Source organism: Salvelinus namaycush, chromosome 15 (genome assembly GCF_016432855.1).
Source record: "Salvelinus namaycush isolate Seneca chromosome 15, SaNama_1.0, whole genome shotgun sequence".
NCBI classification, from domain to species: domain Eukaryota; kingdom Metazoa; phylum Chordata; class Actinopteri; order Salmoniformes; family Salmonidae; genus Salvelinus; species Salvelinus namaycush.
This window is the reverse complement of record NC_052321.1, coordinates 29,808,321-29,826,275: the sequence shown is the minus strand read 5'-3', so window position 1 is coordinate 29,826,275 and position 17,955 is coordinate 29,808,321. Positions and strand designations below refer to the sequence as shown.

At 40.5% G+C, this 17,955-nt stretch overlaps 2 protein-coding genes and 1 long non-coding RNA gene across 8 annotated transcripts in view; 2 read left to right on the top strand and 1 right to left on the bottom strand.

Annotated features, from left to right (window-relative positions):
• Positions 1-1,270, bottom strand: part of LOC120060412 (ral GTPase-activating protein subunit alpha-1-like) — an 82,550-nt gene extending 81,280 nt beyond the window's left edge. Inside the window, exon 1 of the mRNA XM_039009717.1 lies at positions 929-1,270. Within this exon, the coding sequence (XP_038865645.1) occupies positions 929-1,034 (106 nt within the window). The 5' untranslated portion in view covers positions 1,035-1,270. The remainder of the gene's footprint in view (positions 1-928) is intronic.
• A 1,052-nt stretch (positions 1,271-2,322) lies between these two features.
• Positions 2,323-5,081, top strand: LOC120059922. 5 transcript variants are annotated; one of them, XR_005478179.1, is made up of 4 exons: positions 2,323-2,394; positions 2,977-3,119; positions 3,425-3,544; positions 3,735-5,081. It is a non-coding gene; the product is annotated as an uncharacterized LOC120059922 (long non-coding RNA). The 5 variants fall into 5 exon arrangements; XR_005478178.1 differs by having other exon boundaries at positions 2,336-3,119; positions 3,735-3,815; positions 3,943-5,081; XR_005478180.1 differs by having other exon boundaries at positions 2,336-3,119; positions 3,735-3,815; positions 3,921-5,081.
• A 4,635-nt stretch (positions 5,082-9,716) lies between these two features.
• ttc7b (tetratricopeptide repeat domain 7B) overlaps positions 9,717-17,955 on the top strand; it is a 63,766-nt gene continuing 55,527 nt past the window's right edge. For both annotated transcript variants that reach the window (XM_039009715.1, XM_039009714.1), the window contains exons 1-3: positions 9,717-9,875; positions 13,832-13,986; positions 15,166-15,334. In XM_039009715.1, coding sequence (XP_038865643.1) covers positions 9,755-9,875; positions 13,832-13,986; positions 15,166-15,334 — 445 coding nt within the window. In that variant the 5' untranslated portion in view covers positions 9,717-9,754. The remainder of the gene's footprint in view (positions 9,876-13,831; positions 13,987-15,165; positions 15,335-17,955) is intronic.

Genomic DNA, 17,955 nt, shown 5'->3' with positions numbered 1-17,955 from the left:
GTAGTTTAGCATCTGCTTCATCTGACCACTTTTTTACAGACACTGGCGCTTCCTATGGGGATGCTTTTCCCACAGCAGGGACTGAGAGACTGGTAAGGATAGAGGGAACAATGAATGGAACCAAATGCAGGCAAATCCTCGATGAGAACCTGCTTCAGAATGCAAACAACCTTAGACTGGGGCAAAGAGTGAAGTTCCAACAGGACAATGACCCCAAGCTTACAGCCAACGCAACGCTGGAATGGCTTCAGAACTAGAATTTATAAGTCCTTGAGTGGCCCGAGCCAAAACCCAGACTTGAATCCCATTGAAAGTTTGAACATTTCTAAAAACATGTTGTTTTCACTTTGACAATATGGGGTAGTGTGTAGATGGTTAAGAAACACATATATTTAAACAATTTTGAATTCAGGCTGTAACAACAAAATGTGGAATAAGGGGTATTAATCATTTCTGAAGGCACTGTATGTCCCATCTTTAGTCCACAAATAGAGAATAAGGCAAGTGGCAAAACAGAAATCAAGGACTGCTGACAAATGTGATTAACGTATATCAAAACATGGATGACATCTCGATTTCTTTGCAGAATAGAATAGATATGAACCATCCTAAACCACTGATTACAATCGGTATGCAACCATATTGCTTTGACATAACTTGTACTGTTTGCCACACATTTCAGTACAGCAAATTCATTTCAAGCGTTGCAATACAACAAAATATGATATTATATAATGGCTAGCTACAACTGTACGCTTACAATCTGTACGCTTACAATGATGGAGTAGAAACAAGCCAAGGCATGTTAGCTACTCTGCATCAACAGAAAAAGTCGCGAGCTCGCTTCGGGAGCTTTGGTTTAGCTGTAGCATCAAGCTACTGTATAGCCTAGCTAGCTAGCCGACCAAAATGTCTCATTTCGACTTACCACTAACAATCCGCAAGTGTTTCAGACGTGTCAGGACATCTTTTTTTGGATCCAACACTTTCTGTGTAGATTTTTTGACGTCCCCATGAGGCTTTTTGGAAAACATTCCGAAAGCAGAAGACGAAAGAATTTGTAGGGAGCAAGCCCCTTCTAATCTTCTTCAAACGATAGCTAACCACAAGTGAGCTGTGGGACCGTTGTCATTTGATGTAACGTTACTGCGACCTAACAGTCTTATGGACGATAAAATGTATATAAATAGATAAAATTAGTTGAGAGGTGTGCATTTTCCAGAAAAAAAAGCGTATGTAAAATGTTGCTACACTCTCCGTAACCCAACCAACACACCTCTCCGCAAAATCTCAAAACATGGCGGAGTTTGAGATATGAAAAACAAGGTAATGGAAATCAGAGCAATTCAACTACGTAATAGGGTAGCGAAATAATGTAGTGGCTGGTTTGATTCATTAAAACACTGTACATGACATTCAGAACATAATAAATGACATAATGTTGACCAAGCAAGAAAGCAATCTGTAATTGTAATTTCAAAGACCACTCAATGAAAACGCTAAAGTTTCATATTATATGGAAAAGTGAATCGATGGCTTTTTCTTCAAGTGTTTATCATGCTGATCTGTCAGACTTCTGTCTGTGTTCTGTCAAACAAGAGGCAGAGAGATCTATGTCTCAGAGAGAGATCTATTATATATTTCACTTGCTTTGGCAATGTTAACATATGTTTCCCATGCCAATAAAGCCCTTGAATTTAATTGAATTCAGAGAGAGAGAGTTGTTGATGTTGTTTTTATATTTGTATGTGTATCACTCCGCTTTGACAACATTGACCTTGTCATTCGTGCCATTAAAGCATATTGAATTTGAGAGAGAAAGAGTGACCAAAGCAGTGCCAAAAGCTTGACAGTGGAGGCAACAGTAATTAGGACGTGGGGGAGTGGATAGAAGAGGGTCCCTGACTCCCTTTCTCCAAATGCACTGATTTGATTGGAACTGGACAGGTAACAGCACATTACTGAAGCCATGCAACACATTGTTTTCCCCTGTTCTATGATCTGAAAGCTAATTTAGTAAAGTGAAAGTAGTGTAACTAGATATGTACTTACATCAGGTTTCGCGTAGGCTTGAATTATCAGCATATTAATTGAAAATTCGAGACAATTTTCTCATCTAAACTATTCTTGATTTGATTTGTATGGTCTAACGAGGTGCGCTGCTTTGTCAAACCCTGCGGCGTGTAGTTTGATTCCTCCCTTTTTGTTCCATTACTTAATGGTGAAGTCGTTGTAAAGAAACTACAATTCCCTAGCATCGCAATATACGTCGATTACATTAGGGGGAAATCGTTTTAAAGAAACTACAATTCCCTAGCATCGAAATCTACGTCAACCACAGCGACCGTAAAAATGTATGAAAACAAGAAAATAGGTTGTTGATCTTAATTTGGGGTAAGGCATAAGGCTAGCATTGAGGTTGGGGTTAAGGTTAGGGTTTAAGAAGATACATTGTAGAAATAGGCGGGCTATAGACATAATTATAACGTTGTGGCTGTGAGAATTAGTCAGTGACGACCCCCAGTGTGGACCACATTTATTGTTTGTTTTTAGCTTGGACGCTTGCTGGCTAAGTTTAGCTAGCTTTCCTGTCAAAACTTACCGATATTATTTAATCAGACATAAAACTATATTATTTCTTATTTATCTTTCTTTATGCTACACATTTGATTGTTTTATTTTTTTACCACATCAATGTCACCCGATGAACTCCTGTGTGGTTTTCGAAAACTAGCTAGTGTTAATTATCTTATTAACGTTAGCTAACGTACATTTTTGGTGATTCTGTTTTGTCGGTTTTATTCTCTAGCTAACGTTACCTAGTTACCCGTTTTTACAATGATTTGTAGCTACTAAATTACTCTACTACCAGTTAAAAGGTAACGTAAGTTCAAGCTTTGAATTAGCTAACGTTAACCATTAGGTCCACATTTTATCTGGCATTGATACAACCATTCTGATAAAAATCCACGCAAGGAAGTCAACATGCCGGTACATTCTCAAGAAAAGAAAGAGAGTAACCGGCACGAGGAGATGGAAGTCGATTATCCTGAACAAGAGGGGAGTTCAGACGAGGATGACACTGAGCTCGTCCGTGTCAGATGATGGGGATAGCTCGGGTAAGAATTGTTTTACCAACCTAGTTTGTAAGCTACACGTGATTTGCATAGCTACAGATGTTATAAATGCAGCTAATGTGTTTCATTGGTATATTGGACATCATGCATGCATAGTAGAGATGGACGATGAGGACTGTGAAAGGAGAAGGATAGAGTACCTCGGTGAAATGACAAATCTGGAGAAACAATTTGGAGACCTGAAAGACCATTAAGTCACTGATTGGCATTGAACTTAGAAATATTATTCTAAATTCCATCAGTGTGTCTAAGGTTAACCAATTGCAACCGATGTTGTTTCTGTTCAGGTTGTACAAGGAGAGGTTGAGTCAGGTGGATGCGAAACTCCAGGAGTTGATTGTAGGCAAGGCTTCGGAGTACCTGGACCCCTGGAAAATCTGCAGGAGAACATGCAGATCAGAACAAAGGTTGGTAAGTCTGTCGCAAGCTAATCTTTGGATCACGTTATTTATGTAGCCTTAAACTGATTTCACAAATTGCTGTGGCATTGAACACCAGAGAAATAAAGGTTTCCTAGTTGTCATCCAAAAGTTGATGAAGCAAATTGCATAAACAGTATACTGACATGTCTCACTGTAAAATTATTTTCCTTCCCAGGGATCTACTGGGGACTCTGTGTAGAGTCTGTAAAAAAACAAGTACGACTGTGAAATCCAAGCTGTTTTCCAGCACTGGGAGGTGAGCATTGCTGCTGGGAAGTCCACATTTCATAGATCTACCCATGTCCCAGGGATGCAAGCTAGTTACCTTTTGCCGAAATTTGCCGTTTTGGACCCAAAATAGGTGACCTATGTGATTTGTGTAGATCCAAGGAGAAAAGTTTGGGAAGAGGGTGCTTTGGATCACCACTGGCTGTAGTAAGCGAACGAGTGATGCGTGTGTGGAGCAATACTGGCTGTATCCAAGGCTCATCCAATCGTTCACATAACAACAGAATGCAGCGCAGTACGCGACTGAAGGAAGAAGAGACAACCAAATTGTTTACAGCATCAGCGCGCACACTGGAAAGACAGTGGAGAGTGGAAAGGCAGCTTGCCAGTTACAGCAGCGCATCCCCTGAACAATAATGTAGAGGTAACGTTAGGTGAGAAGCCTGACCACGGAGGTGAGAAGGTGATGAAGCGTACTTCATAAGCTGTAACTGAAAAACAACTGGCATTTGGAACATTTGAAGTGAGGAAGAAAGTGTGGTGGAACAAGTATTGTTAGCATTGTTAAGAATCTTGCTAACTTAGCTGGATCGAATTCTCCATTAGCCAGCCAGAGAAATGTTGAACAACATTAGCCAACTTATCTGATCAAATTATTGAGTTTTGAAAATTCACTGGCTAATAAAGTCAGACAGCTAACGTTAGTGACCTAACCAATTCGCTATAGTATTAACTGGTATATGACTCCTTGCCGTTCCTCAAGTTATAACGCGTTAGTTGCTTACTGGACCCTGGCAATCTGTGTGAAATGTTAACTAGCTAACGAACTAACCACTATCTGTTAACTAATGTTTCCCCTCTACAGTATGTTTCAATACAGTGGATAAAAAGGGGTATGCTGGGTGTACTCTCCGCGTGAAATAGATCAATTATGCCAACAAACGGTATCATGCTCTGCTGGCACATTGTAGAACAGATGTCCACAGGCAGAAAGTGTAAATGTAATAATGTGCAGTGTAGCCCAAAGATATTGCTTTTGTTATGTTGAATTTGACATTAACACTTGTGTGTGAGTGAGGGGGGATTATAAAATGTTTTACTCAGTGAACGTTATTTTTGCACACATGTAGCCTTGTGCACTTGATCGACGTCTACTATAGTGCCATTATAATAGAGAAAAAATATAATGTCTGTTTGTGTCATTCTATTTTTACTTTAAGGTGTTTTTCCCCCAATTGCAATATTTAGATGTGTGTGGTCACAAGCATTCTATTATAAAGGCTGTCATGGCTAACTGCAATATTAGTGTCTTGTTTTTTCTCAAGAGTGTCATTTCCAGTAAAGTCTAGGCAACAAATAACATTGGATTGCTTTCTTTAAATTTTTTAGCTGTGAGTTAGGTTCACATTAACCACTTTTTATTTTACACACAGAGACTGATCATGTAGATCATATTCTTTGTTGTTTAATTAGTTAAAACCTGCATTTCCCCCTAGCAGGATTTTTTTTGCATGTTTCAGTGCAACAACAAAAAAGTGTCACCTTTTTGGGCCCTCACCAGTTTGCATCAAAACAATGCTAACTAGTGTTAGTGCAATGACTGAAAGTGTATGGTATGTACTAGCATGCTAGCAGGTACTATAGACTTCCAGTCACTAGTTAGCAATTATGCTAACGCTAGTTAACAACTTCCTTCAGACTGCATGCAGAGACATAAAAATGGTATCCATGAATTCATCTGACTATGGGCAAGTAGATAAATTGCCAAATCCCTTTAATCTTCTCCTCCCCCCTCTGCCCACAGTGTCATAATAACCACGACGAGGTGTGGTTTGAACGACTTGACAGCAGCAAATCTACACTGTTCATATCTCTGCTCCAGAAAGGAAAATACACCATCAAACACTCCTAATTCCACAGGTCAACTTGCACCACTCCTAGTCCCTCTCCAAAGTTTAGAGGAGCTCTTCAAAGACCCCCACGGTGTCATCTTTTGCCCAGTTTTGTATTTTCTATAGTACAAGGAAGTCTGAATGGAGTGTTATCTATACTTAAAAGACAATTTATATGAAATACTCTCTTTTATGGGGGGGGGGGGGTTAATTTGATGAGATGGGTTCGGGTCCTCTGAACTGTATCATGTCACGTGTGTGTCTGTAGGTGTAAATATAACTAGAGTGAGCTCCAAAAGTATTGGGTCGGTGATACATTTGTTGTTGTTTTGACTCTGTACTCCATCACTTTGGATTTAACATTATACAATGAGGTGCTGACTGTCAGATTTAATTTGATGGTATGTTCATCCATATCAGGTGAACAGTCTAGAAATTACAGCACTTTTTGTACATAGTCCACCCCATTTCTTTTTCATTTTTTTATTTCACCTTTATTTAACCAGGTAGGCAAGTTGAGAACAAGTTCTCATTTACAATTGCGACCTGGCCAAATAAAGCAAAGCAGTTCGACACATACAACAACACAGAGTTACACATGGAGTAAAACAAACACAGTCAATAATACAGTAGAAAAATAAGTCTATATACAATGTGAGCAAATGACGTGAGAAGGGAGGTAAAGGTATTGGGACAAATTCACTTGTGTATTAAAGTAGTCAAAATGTTTGTATTTCGTCCCATATTCCTAGCATGCAATGATTACATCAAGCTTGGAACTTTACAAACTTGTTGGATGCACTTGCTGTTTGTTTTGGTTATGTTTCAGATAATTTTGTGCCCAACAGAAATCAATGGTAAATCATGTATTGTGTCATTTTGGAGTCACTTTTATTGTAAATAATAATTTTATGTTTATAAACACTTCTACATTAATGTTGACTCTACCATGATTACGGATAGTCGTGAATGATGAGAATGTTAGATGAAAAAATATACATGCTAACCTCTCACCATTACAATAACTGGAGGTTAGCATTTCTTTTGGGGGGTTATGATATTTCTCATCATTATTCACGATTCATTCAGGACTATCCGTAACTAAATTAAAGCTGAAAGTCTGCACTTTAACCTCATAGTCATTGTATAATTTAAAATCCAAAGTGCTGGAGTACAGAGCCAAAACAACAACAGAAATGGTCACTGTTCCAATACTTTCGGAGCTCACTGTATGTTCCAATACCATCTTTAGTGGGCAAGATAAAAACAGATATGGAGAAAATGAATTTCCAGACTCTGATTTTCTACAGGTTTGCCTTAACAGTAAGTAGCTCAAAGCCATAGGATAAATGCACAATATAAATGGACCAACACTGTTAGATCTATAGAAAGTTACAGTACATCAGCCTCCAATGTACTGTAACCTTGCCAAATATCCATTATTCTCTCTTGCCATACCTGTCTCTGCCAGTTCTACTTCTTGTATTTTTGAATCACCTATTATTATATTACTAGTAGGGTACCTGAAATGACTGTCTATATCTTTAAGTTGGCTAAATGTCTTACACCTTCCAATGTAGTATTCATTTGTTTCTTGCCGTCTATCTTAATGACACTCATACTGCACTTCCAGATGCTGTGTGTTGCTGAGAGCAGAACCAATATGCGTCTTAAAGATGTAGTCCGGGATCTTATGTGGATGACTTAATACACAATGGTGCACAATTTTCAGGGACCTGTTTGGGAACTACACTGCTCAAAAAAATAAAGGGAACACTTAAACAACACAATGTAACTCCAAGTCAATCACACTTCTGTGAAATCAAACTGTCCACTTAGGAAGCAACACTGATTGACAATAAATTTCACATGCTGTTGTGCAAATGGAATAGACAAAAGGTGGAAATTATAGGCAATTAGCAAGACACCCCCAAAAAAGGAATGGTTCTGCAGGTGGTGACCACAGACCACTTCTCAGTTCCTATGCTTCCTGGCTGATGTTTTGGTCACTTTTGAATGCTGGCGGTGCTTTCACTCTAGTGGTAGCATGAGACGGAGTCTACAACCCACACAAGTGGCTCAGGTAGTGCAGTTCATCCAGGATGGCACATCAATGCGAGCTGTGGCAAAAAGGTTTGCTGTGTCTGTCAGCATAGTGTCCAGAGCATGGAGGCGCTACCAGGAGACAGGCCAGTACATCAGGAGACGTGGAGGAGGCCGTAGGAGGGCAACAACCCAGCAGCAGGACCGCTACCTCCGCCTTTGTGCAAGGAGGTGCACTGCCAGAGCCCTGCAAAATGACCTCCAGCAGGCCACAAATGTGCATGTGTCAGCATATGGTCTCACAAGGGGTCTGAGGATCTCATCTCGGTACCTAATGGCAGTCAGGCTACCTCTGGCGAGCACATGGAGGGCTGTGCGGCCCCACAAAGATATGCCACCCCACACCATGACTAACCCACCGCCAAACCGGTCATGCTGGAGGATGTTGCAGGCAGCAGAACGTTCTCCACGGCGTCTCCAGACTCTGTCACGTCTGTCACATGTGCTCAGTGTGAACCTGCTTTCATCTGTGAAGAGCACAGGGCGCCAGTGGCGAATTTGCCAATCTTGGTGTTCTCTGGCAAATGCCAAACGTCCTGCACGGTGTTGGGCTGTAAGCACAACCCCCACCTGTGGACGTCGGGCCCTCATACCACCCTCATGGAGTCTGTTTCTGACCGTTTGAGCAGACACATGCACATTTGTGGCCTGCTGGAGGTCATTTTGCAGGGCTCTGGCAGTGCACCTCCTTGCACAAAGGCGGAGGTAGCGGTCCTGCTGCTGGGTTGTTGCCCTCCTACGGCCTCCTCCACGTCTCCTGATGTACTGGCCTGTCTCCTGGTAGCGCCTCCATGCTCTGGACACTACGCTGACAGACACAGCAAACCTTTTTGCCACAGCTCGCATTGATGTGCCATCATGGATGAACTGCACTACCTGAGCCACTTGTGTGGGTTGTAGACTCCGTCTCATGCTACCACTAGAGTGAAAGCACCGCCAGCATTCAAAAGTGACCAAAACATCAGCCAGGAAGCATAGGAACTGAGAAGTGGTCTGTGGTCACCACCTGCAGAACCAATCCTTTTTTGGGGGTGTCTTGCTAATTGCCTATAATTTCCACCTTTTGTCTATTCCATTTGCACAACAGCATGTGAAATTTATTGTCAATCAGTGTTGCTTCCTAAGTGGACAGTTTGATTTCACAGAAGTGTGATTGACTTGGAGTTACATTGTGTTTTTTAAGTGTTCCCTTTATTTTTTTGAGCAGTGTACTTTTAAAACTACTGGCTCAAATTATACAAAGCTCTGGAGCATCATTTTAATGTACAAAATAAAGTGGGCCTGCATGTTTTAACCTTTATATTGAGCAGGTTTTACTAAAGATATGCCCCTAAACCATAGAGAGCTGGAGTAGTAGCTGGAGTAGTTTGGAGATTCCAATAGATACAAATTCTAGCAATACCATCACCATCTACCACAGCCAGTTTCTTCTACCTAAACAGCCAAGTGTTATTATTCATATGACTTGGGTTAGAAAGCTTTTTTACTTGCCCAAACTCTACTTCCAAGAATAAGCTCAATATTTGCAATGTGTATTGTAGGGCACTAATGTGAATGGTGTGAAAATAATGAACTGTTTTGTTCTTAAAACTGACTTGGAAGGGATATGTTTGAAAGCAAGATTTCAGCATGTCTGTTCTTGTCCTAAAGCCTTTTGGGATAAAGTATCAATATGAATGTGTGGTATTAAAGTATTTGTATTTCATCATGACTGCCTGGTTGGACATTGTAAACATTAGAACCGTTGGCTAAACAAAACAAACATGGTGATATAATACATAGCTATGAATATGTCCTTACATGCGTTTTTGAAAATGGTAATAAAACCTGAATAAAACCATTGACAGTTCAACATCTGACAGATGTGAGAGTGACAGCTACCGGGGGTGTCGCTGTTTCCATTCCAACCCGTACCGCAGCTGATGATTCGTGGCTGTCGTGTTTTGGTCTCTGCTAACGCCGGAGTCTGAAGATGACAGCGAGAAAGTCTGGATCACGACTCGAGACCGAGATAGAACGATGCCGTTCGGAAGGGCAATGGGACAAGATACCAGAGCTTGTACGGCAGCTGTCTGCCAAACTAATATCAAACGGTAAGAAATATGTCTACGATTCGTGATTTACTTTTGCTCTGCGGTTCATTCAGCGATTTGGGGCCTGGACAGGGAACAGAATCCAAGGGCTTTCTTAACCACGTCAACGTGAATGCAATTTCCATTGCGAGTCGGTTCCAGCTAGCCAGCCATTTCTAGGTCATCTGTAAAAACGTAATAATTATCTTGAAAAACCGTAATGGTTTATAACTATTTAGCGAAAACGCCAAAGCTCATTTGAGTGTGCATGCGCGCTCACTTCCTATTTCTTGTTTTGACAGTTTTCTGTAATTTAAGCCAGGGCTAGCCAGCATAGCTACCACCGTGTGCCTAGCTAAACTTGTCTTGGGCAGAGAGTATTCCTGGCGCTATGCATACTGGTTGAACGTTCTCACCCAGGAAAATTTTCTAAAATATTTTACTGAGCTAACTAGCAGTCTTACCAGTTGCATAAGGTAGACTCCATAAACATAGTTTAAGAATCTAACGTTACTTGTACTCCTGGCTCCATATCAATGACATCATCATAACATCGGGCGACTAACTACATAATGAAATCAACAAAAAACTAAATTGAAATCTTTGAGCAATGAGTATCCCTCAAGGAGGTGAGAAATATTTGCGGTCTTGGCAGATTTGGGTTCCGTTGGTGTTTGTTGGTCGTCACTAGTTACCACAGTCACAAAGTCATGAACCTGCCTATTTCTAAAATGTATCTTCTTAAAATCTCATTTGAAACCTAACCTTAACCACACTGCTAACCTTATGCATAACCCTAACCCTAAATGAAGACTAAAAATACGTTTATGTTTTCATAGATTTTACGATAGACATTTGTACTTTGTGGCTGTGGTAACCAGTGGAAAACCTGTAAGCAGGAAGTCACTGAGATGGTATGATGATGTCATATTGCTGACTTCACCTTGAAATATCTTATTTTGGAATTAATGTATGTTTGTTGATGTAAACTGACAGGCATACCTATGTCAGTCAGACCAGAGGGTCACACTCTCCTGTCATGCATAATGGGCCAGTTAAACTCGTAACATACTGGATTAGCCTACAAGTCACCTTAAAATCATAAAAAGCGTGGCATTTAGGGGTTGAATAACACTAATCCTACTAATCTTTTACAAATCTAAGCCTATAATCTTCTTCTAGTCTAACAAACATTGCACCACACCAGGCTTCTCAATGTGTAGTGAGTTGTCTTTTTGCATCAAGGAGAATGAGAGAGTTAGCCTGCCCAGTTCCAACCAGCAGTTTTGGTCCTCCCTATTTAGAGCTCGCCAACTTGTAGTCCTAATAACCGGAAATTAGTTACTTCTGGTTCGTTCAGCCATTCCTATGGAAAAAGAACAGGGTTTTAGGATCAACGGCAAAAATAAGGTCTGAGGTTAACACAGGCTTAGGAGATATTATACGTTTTGTTCTTTGCTATGGTATCAGTCAGTTAACATGATATTCATGAATAATGAAGCCTTTATGTGCTTAGTTTTTTAAAATTTGATTACATACAGTAAATGCTTCATAATTCACAAAAAAAAGTGAGGCTTGCTGATGAAAATGATCTCGTAGAACAAAACGTGTAAGATCTCCTAAACCTGGGTTCAACACAGACCTTATTTTCGGCATTTATCCCAAAACCGTACAAAAACTCCATTAATTTCCCCAATGGCTTTGTCCAACGAATCATGGCGAAGTTAGTGCCTACAAAAAGACGCCATTACTATTGCTCTCTCTTCGCTCTTATCCCTGAGCCATTCCACCTCAAAAAGGACAAGCGAGAGGATTTCGACACCCACCATCTCAGATTGTTCTGAAGTTGTTTCTGTAGTTAGAAACAGATAAGATTAGCATTCCTGAAACATATTATTTTGTATTATTAATTTGATCTCTAAGAAATGAAACTAATTGATTGCCCCCAAATTGGCCATTTTAATATATAGGATTCATATAATCTTCAATAAGTATAGTACCTAACATCCGATAATTCCTCCTAATAATGAGGTAGCCTAGTGGTTAGAGCGTTGGGCCAGTAACCGAAAGGTTGCTTGATTGAATCCCCGAGCTGACAAGGTAAAAATCTGTCGTTCTGTCTGTCTGTCGAACACAGTCGCCCCTGAGCAATGCGGTTAACCCACTGTTCCCCTGGCGCCGAAGACATGGATGTCAATTTAAGGCAGCCCCCCGCACCTCTCTGATTCAGAGGGGTTGGGTTAAATGCGGATGACACATTTCAATTGAAGGCATTCAGTTGTACAACTGACTAGGTACCCCCCTTTCCCCTTAAGACATGAGGAATCCAATAAAATTATCAGAAGCCACCCACTGACCACCCCACGCCAATCCTATCCCAAGAACCTATATACAGTTTCAGTTTTCTATGTCTGACAAGTAGTATGGAGATGCTGCTTGTAGTATTGCTTCTTCATTTTTTTGTAATTTATTCCCTGTGAATCTAGTGATGGGTTTTTCCCTTGTTCAGAGAAATTAGCCACTATTTACCATAGTGTGAAAGTACTGCGTTATGCCCACTAGATGCCACTGTTGATGATACTGCCACCACATCCATTTTACTGGTCTCTTGTGTTTATTAAATGGATCACAACATTTTCTTTGCAACTTTGGGTAGAAAACCAATAGCTTTTGCTCATGATGAAAATAAATTGTATGGTCATCCTCACAATTCAAGCCAGTCCGCCCTGAAAGCAATTCAGTTTGTCCTTCTCTTAGGCTTAATTTGTGTCCAGGAAACAACCCCTCTGTGTGTGGTTTATTCCGTAAAAAAAAAGGTCTGGATAAGTTAGACCATTCCTTGCATACAAGCAAACCATTAGGCTATAGCAGTTCTAATGGTTTCAATGTTATGGTCTCTAATGGTCTTCAAATAGTGAAAGTCCCAAACACACACTGTATTGCAGGGATCATCAACTAGTTTCAGCTGCTGGACAATTATATATTTTTTGGGAGCAGATGGTTAAGGGGCCAGAACATAGACTCAGACTGCAAATTGAATGCAAGAAGACCAAACAGAATATTTGACTAAAACCTAATCATTTCAAACATTGCTTATGTTTGTATACAGTCACATACAGTATATCTCTGTATTATGCGTGGCAATGCTTTGGAACAGAGTTCCTAAATTAAAACCACTTGGAGCTGATTTGCTGGTGTTTTTACAACAACAAAACAATTGAAATAATGGTATTGGGCTGGGTTTAATGGTAAATGTCATTCATCACACTACATATAGAAATGTTTTCTTATTGAGAATCATGCTACTGCCATGCAATGGTTTTTAATTGTATTATTTTATTAGGGTTGTCACAACATTTTAGTCACTATCCCTTAGGTGGCTTTTGACCATTTTACTCAATGATAAGAATAAGTTTGGTCCAAATTAGATGTTGGGTACTGTATTTGTTGAATATTATGTGAAGCTTTAAATTAAAAGGGACAGTTTGGGTGCAATCAATTAGCTTGATTTCTCAGAGATCAAATTAGATTTCAGAACAATCTGAGATGGTGGGTGTCATGGCTTGCCCCCCCTATCAACTTTCTGATACTGATGCTGTAGTATTGTACAGATTGTTAGAGAACCTGCATGTTAGTCAGGGTTGACTGATCTGTCTTTACTGTGATATATTATTGGAACATGATGTGTGTTGTCATTCCACCTATGACTCTGGTAGTTAGCCTAGTTGGTAAAAAATCAGTGGCTTGTTCTAGGTCATATTCATTAGTGAACATCATAGAATTTTTTTTCAAACTTTATGCGCTGGAAAACAAAAACACGTATGTTATTGGACAAGGTCGGGTAGTCCTTCCCGGTTTCAGTCCATTTCCTTACATTTGGTGCCTATTGAATACAAGACCCTGTTGAACTGGGAGGGTAGTCTAATGTACCATGTCATGAAGCATACTGGAGGTGTAGTCTAAACTGTGTGTTTCAGATGACCTGGGGGAGCTGCTGCTGGGGGAGGCCAAGCTCCAGCAGTACATCAAGGAGAACCCCATCAAGCAGGGGGCCAGCCCCAGGGGCCCAAGACCCAGGCTAGTGGAGGTCCACAAGCACCTGACCGCTGCCCTGGACCGAGGGAACCTCAAGGTAGCTGATGTAACACAGTAGACTTCACCTATGACCATTATATTAGTATACATCATCTGTCTACTTTTCAGTCTAGTTCCGTCTTGTAATAGTGTTATAACATTCTAGTTCCGTCTTGTAACAGTGTTATAACAGTCTAGTTCAGTCTTGTAACAGTGTTAACAGTGTAGTGCAGTCTTTAATGCTGAGCGATTAGTGCTTTTTGAGGTCTGTTTCGGTTCGATTATTAAAAAGTAATCACGGTTTTCCATTTTGGTTTCGATTATTTGGATTGAATGCTTTAACAACACAGAATAAAACAATTATTAAAAGCCCTATGATGGTAGTGACTGCCCATTACTGCTTATCACTTATTAACCATCATTTATTTGCATTACTTGAATAAGATATTTTATTTGATAACTTTATTATTTCATTCCAAGTCATTGTCTAATCTCTATAGAGTTCCTGTCTATGCTGCCTGACAAAATCAATCTTTTAGTAATTTTTCGAAGTAAATAAGGCATACATTTATGACTGCTGAATACCAACTATCAATCACTCAGATCATGTATTTTCATGTAGAGATACCTCGCGAAGCAACAGCTGCTCTATATCCACGATTGCGCATTCTTCTCTCCGTCTCCGTGTCTGCCCCACACGTACCTAACGTAGCTGGTGTAAAACAAACAGACCAGACAAGGAGATGCATAATGGATTGTCATTGTAGTTAATTACCAGGTTTTATTCACTAAATTACCTATAATATTGGCCTGTTGGAAACTATAACTCCCTACTACATCTCACATCTCACAGTTCAAGCTGGATCTGAATTATCTCTAGAGAAACTGTGCAATGTGCGCGTTGAGCTCACAGAAAACAAACGCCCAAAATGGAATTGATGTCAGTCAATTGGTTGTTTAAAAAACGAAAAATAACTGAAGTTCCAGTTAATTGCTCAGAACTGCCAGACTTATAACAGTATTCTAATACTACAAACGGTAACACTGGTTTAATCAGTATCTGGCTTTACACTCACTGCCTTCCCAAATCCCCTTTGAATTATATAACCTCATAACGCTGCATCACTCCCTCGTGCAGCTTCTATGCCCTCTTTTTCTCTGAAGCGTGTACATTTAGCTACACATCTTTGTGTTCAGGAGAAAACAACACTATCTGTCTCTTTCCTTTCGTGCCTAGCCGGACTACATGCAAGAGGCCAGCATGTTAATGGCCAAGCTGTCCTACGTGGAGGGAGACTACAGTGAAGCCATCAACCAGTATGGCAAAGTGACCCTGGACGAGCTGGCGCTGGTGGGAGCCCCTGTCTACCGTCTCTCCATGATCGCCGAGGCATACGCTACCAAAGGTAAGAGCCTTGGGTACCAATTGTAGTATGCCTTCACATTACACCAGTCTGCGTTTTTCCTGGCTAAAAGAGGCATAGGTGGTATAGGCGTGATAAAACCTCTGGGTGGCCCGCCACAAAATACCCTGTGCATGAATAACCCTGCAAGTATTTCCCAAATCAAAATCTAGACACATATTTCTGTTTCAAGGGGACAGAGGTATGGTTAGGGTGTTTCCCGTTAATACATGGAGTAGCCAGCCAAATAAGAAAACGAGCCAGCCAGGGAGTTCCGGGCTGGGGGGGGTCCGTTTTTTGTTGTTGTTGCAGAATGTGCTCTATTTTGATGGCTGCTGGTACATTCTAATGCCTTGATTCCATCCGAAATACACAGGTGAATTACTGAATACTTTAACGACTTTACTTCACAGATTGGTAAAATTGGTTGTGGTATTGAGTAGAAAGGCTTTACAATAACAATTACTGAAAATGTATGAATTCAGTGTGTTTTTGGATATCGTTTAGACCTATATGATCAGGACTATTTTCTAAGTAAAATAACCTTTTTTAACATTCAATCTGTCTTATCTTGAGATTAAAGTAATTTTTACAGCGTTAGTACAAGATATGAATTGCCACTGATGTTTGTTCTTCAAATTATGTATTTTATTGTCTCTGCTGCTGTGGACACAGGAAAACCAATGTAATTTGGTTGAACTATCCCTTAGAATTTGGCCTGTCAATCAATCACTGTGGGTGGGACTTTGGCGGAAGGAAGGCAGTAGATTAGTAATCTATTTATAAATAGTAGTGTTATCTTTCAAGTTAATTTATTGTGGCAAAGACCTAAGAAAAAAGGTAAGTAAACATGGATTCCCTGTTGAGAAACAATATAGAATTGCAGCAATTTAGTTACCTCTGCCAGATTGTGCACCCCCAAGTCTAGTTAAAAAATATATAAAAGTCAGGTACCCAAGAATAAACCTACAGGTATGATTTGAAGAATGAAGCAGGTGTTAAACATGGGCTTTACTACTCAGAAAGCAGCAGTTGACTACTCCATTGTCAACACTTTAATTAAATCAGAAGCCTATATCAACATCTAAAATACCATATAAGTTTCATGCCATTAGCTTTTATAACCTTCAATCTGTTTTCTTGTATCATATTTTGGACCAGAATGAGGCTCTCTCCACTACCTATTGTTCCTACAGTGAGGATTAAACATCTTCATCTAATGTTTTCATTATTTATCTGCAGATAGTCACCAAAAAGCAGTAATAGCCTACCGGTATTCAAATTAGTGTGCCAAATGAATGGCTCTCTCACCGATGCAATTTGGTTCCGTTCACCTAAAAGTGCTGATCAAAAAGAGCCGAACAACCCATCACTAGTCTACACTGACGAGTCACTTTAGCGGACACTGGCAAGTCTCGACATGGTCTTTGAATCCTAGCAAAATACAAACAAGATCTTTAGTTTACTTGTCCCGACACGATACAACAGACATATACCTACGTTGTATGATTTATGAATAGCAAAGGGATCTAGGAGATGGACTTTATTCAGTTCGTCCCCTCTTATAAACTAGTCAACACAAGCAACAGTAAATAGCCTATGCACCCCGAATCCGTGGTTGGCTGTAGGCCTATGAAACACGCAAAAGAAAATAAATGAATGTGCCACAAAACAATAATGAAGTGGATTTCCACTCATTGCTAGTTGCGTGTAAATCCACTCACCAGGAGTCAATAAAGCATCATGCGGAGGCTCCCTCTGTGAAAATAAAATTGACTGTAGCCAACCACAGTGCACAAAAATAACACCGGTACTGAGAGGCAGGACCAACAACAGACTGACAAACCAGCAGTGTTTCTCTGTCATCGCTTGCTTTGTGACTGACAGGCGCCTATCCTATCAATATACTGTATAACTAAAAGATGCATATTGTTCATTCTAGTGGGAGAAGGCTATACAGACTTTTCTGACTAGCAAATGTAAACTTTTTTAAAATGAAAAGTGGAAAAAGTAACCGGCTGACAATTAGTCTATCAGCTGTTTAGCCGACCTCCAGCGCTTCTGGAAAACACTGCATAGCCTGAGTTTCTATTCAACCGCCAAGCCTCAGCTCCATCTCAACTCTGCTTCAGTGCTTTACTCTACTTTACACATTCCATTCCTGTCATTTTGGTGACTAGCTCGATAGGAAGTGTCATCAGTCAATTCCCAAGGACGTTGAGCCTAATCCGAAACCAAACCTGAGGCTACGACCGAGGACAGGAACAAGTACAAGATGTCCCGCTATGACCTCCGCGGAGTCATCAAATGAGTAAAAGGACAAGGCTTCCAACACCCGCAGCATGTGGCAGAGCTACAGTCCGTTACAGATTACAAAGGAAGACCCAGCTGTGATCTGCCCAACGATGCCTCTCTCCAAGACAAACTCAATGCATTTTTATGCACGCTTCGACAATAGCAACATCGTGTCGGGTGTGAGGGCCGCCACCGACCCCTTAGGATTGGGTAATCTTGTGCTCCGAGGCTGACGTAAGGTCTTTAATCAGTTTAACATCTACAAGGCTGCGGGGCCCAGCGGTGTTCCGGGGAGCGTTCTCAGAGCATGTGCGAACAGCTGGCAGGCA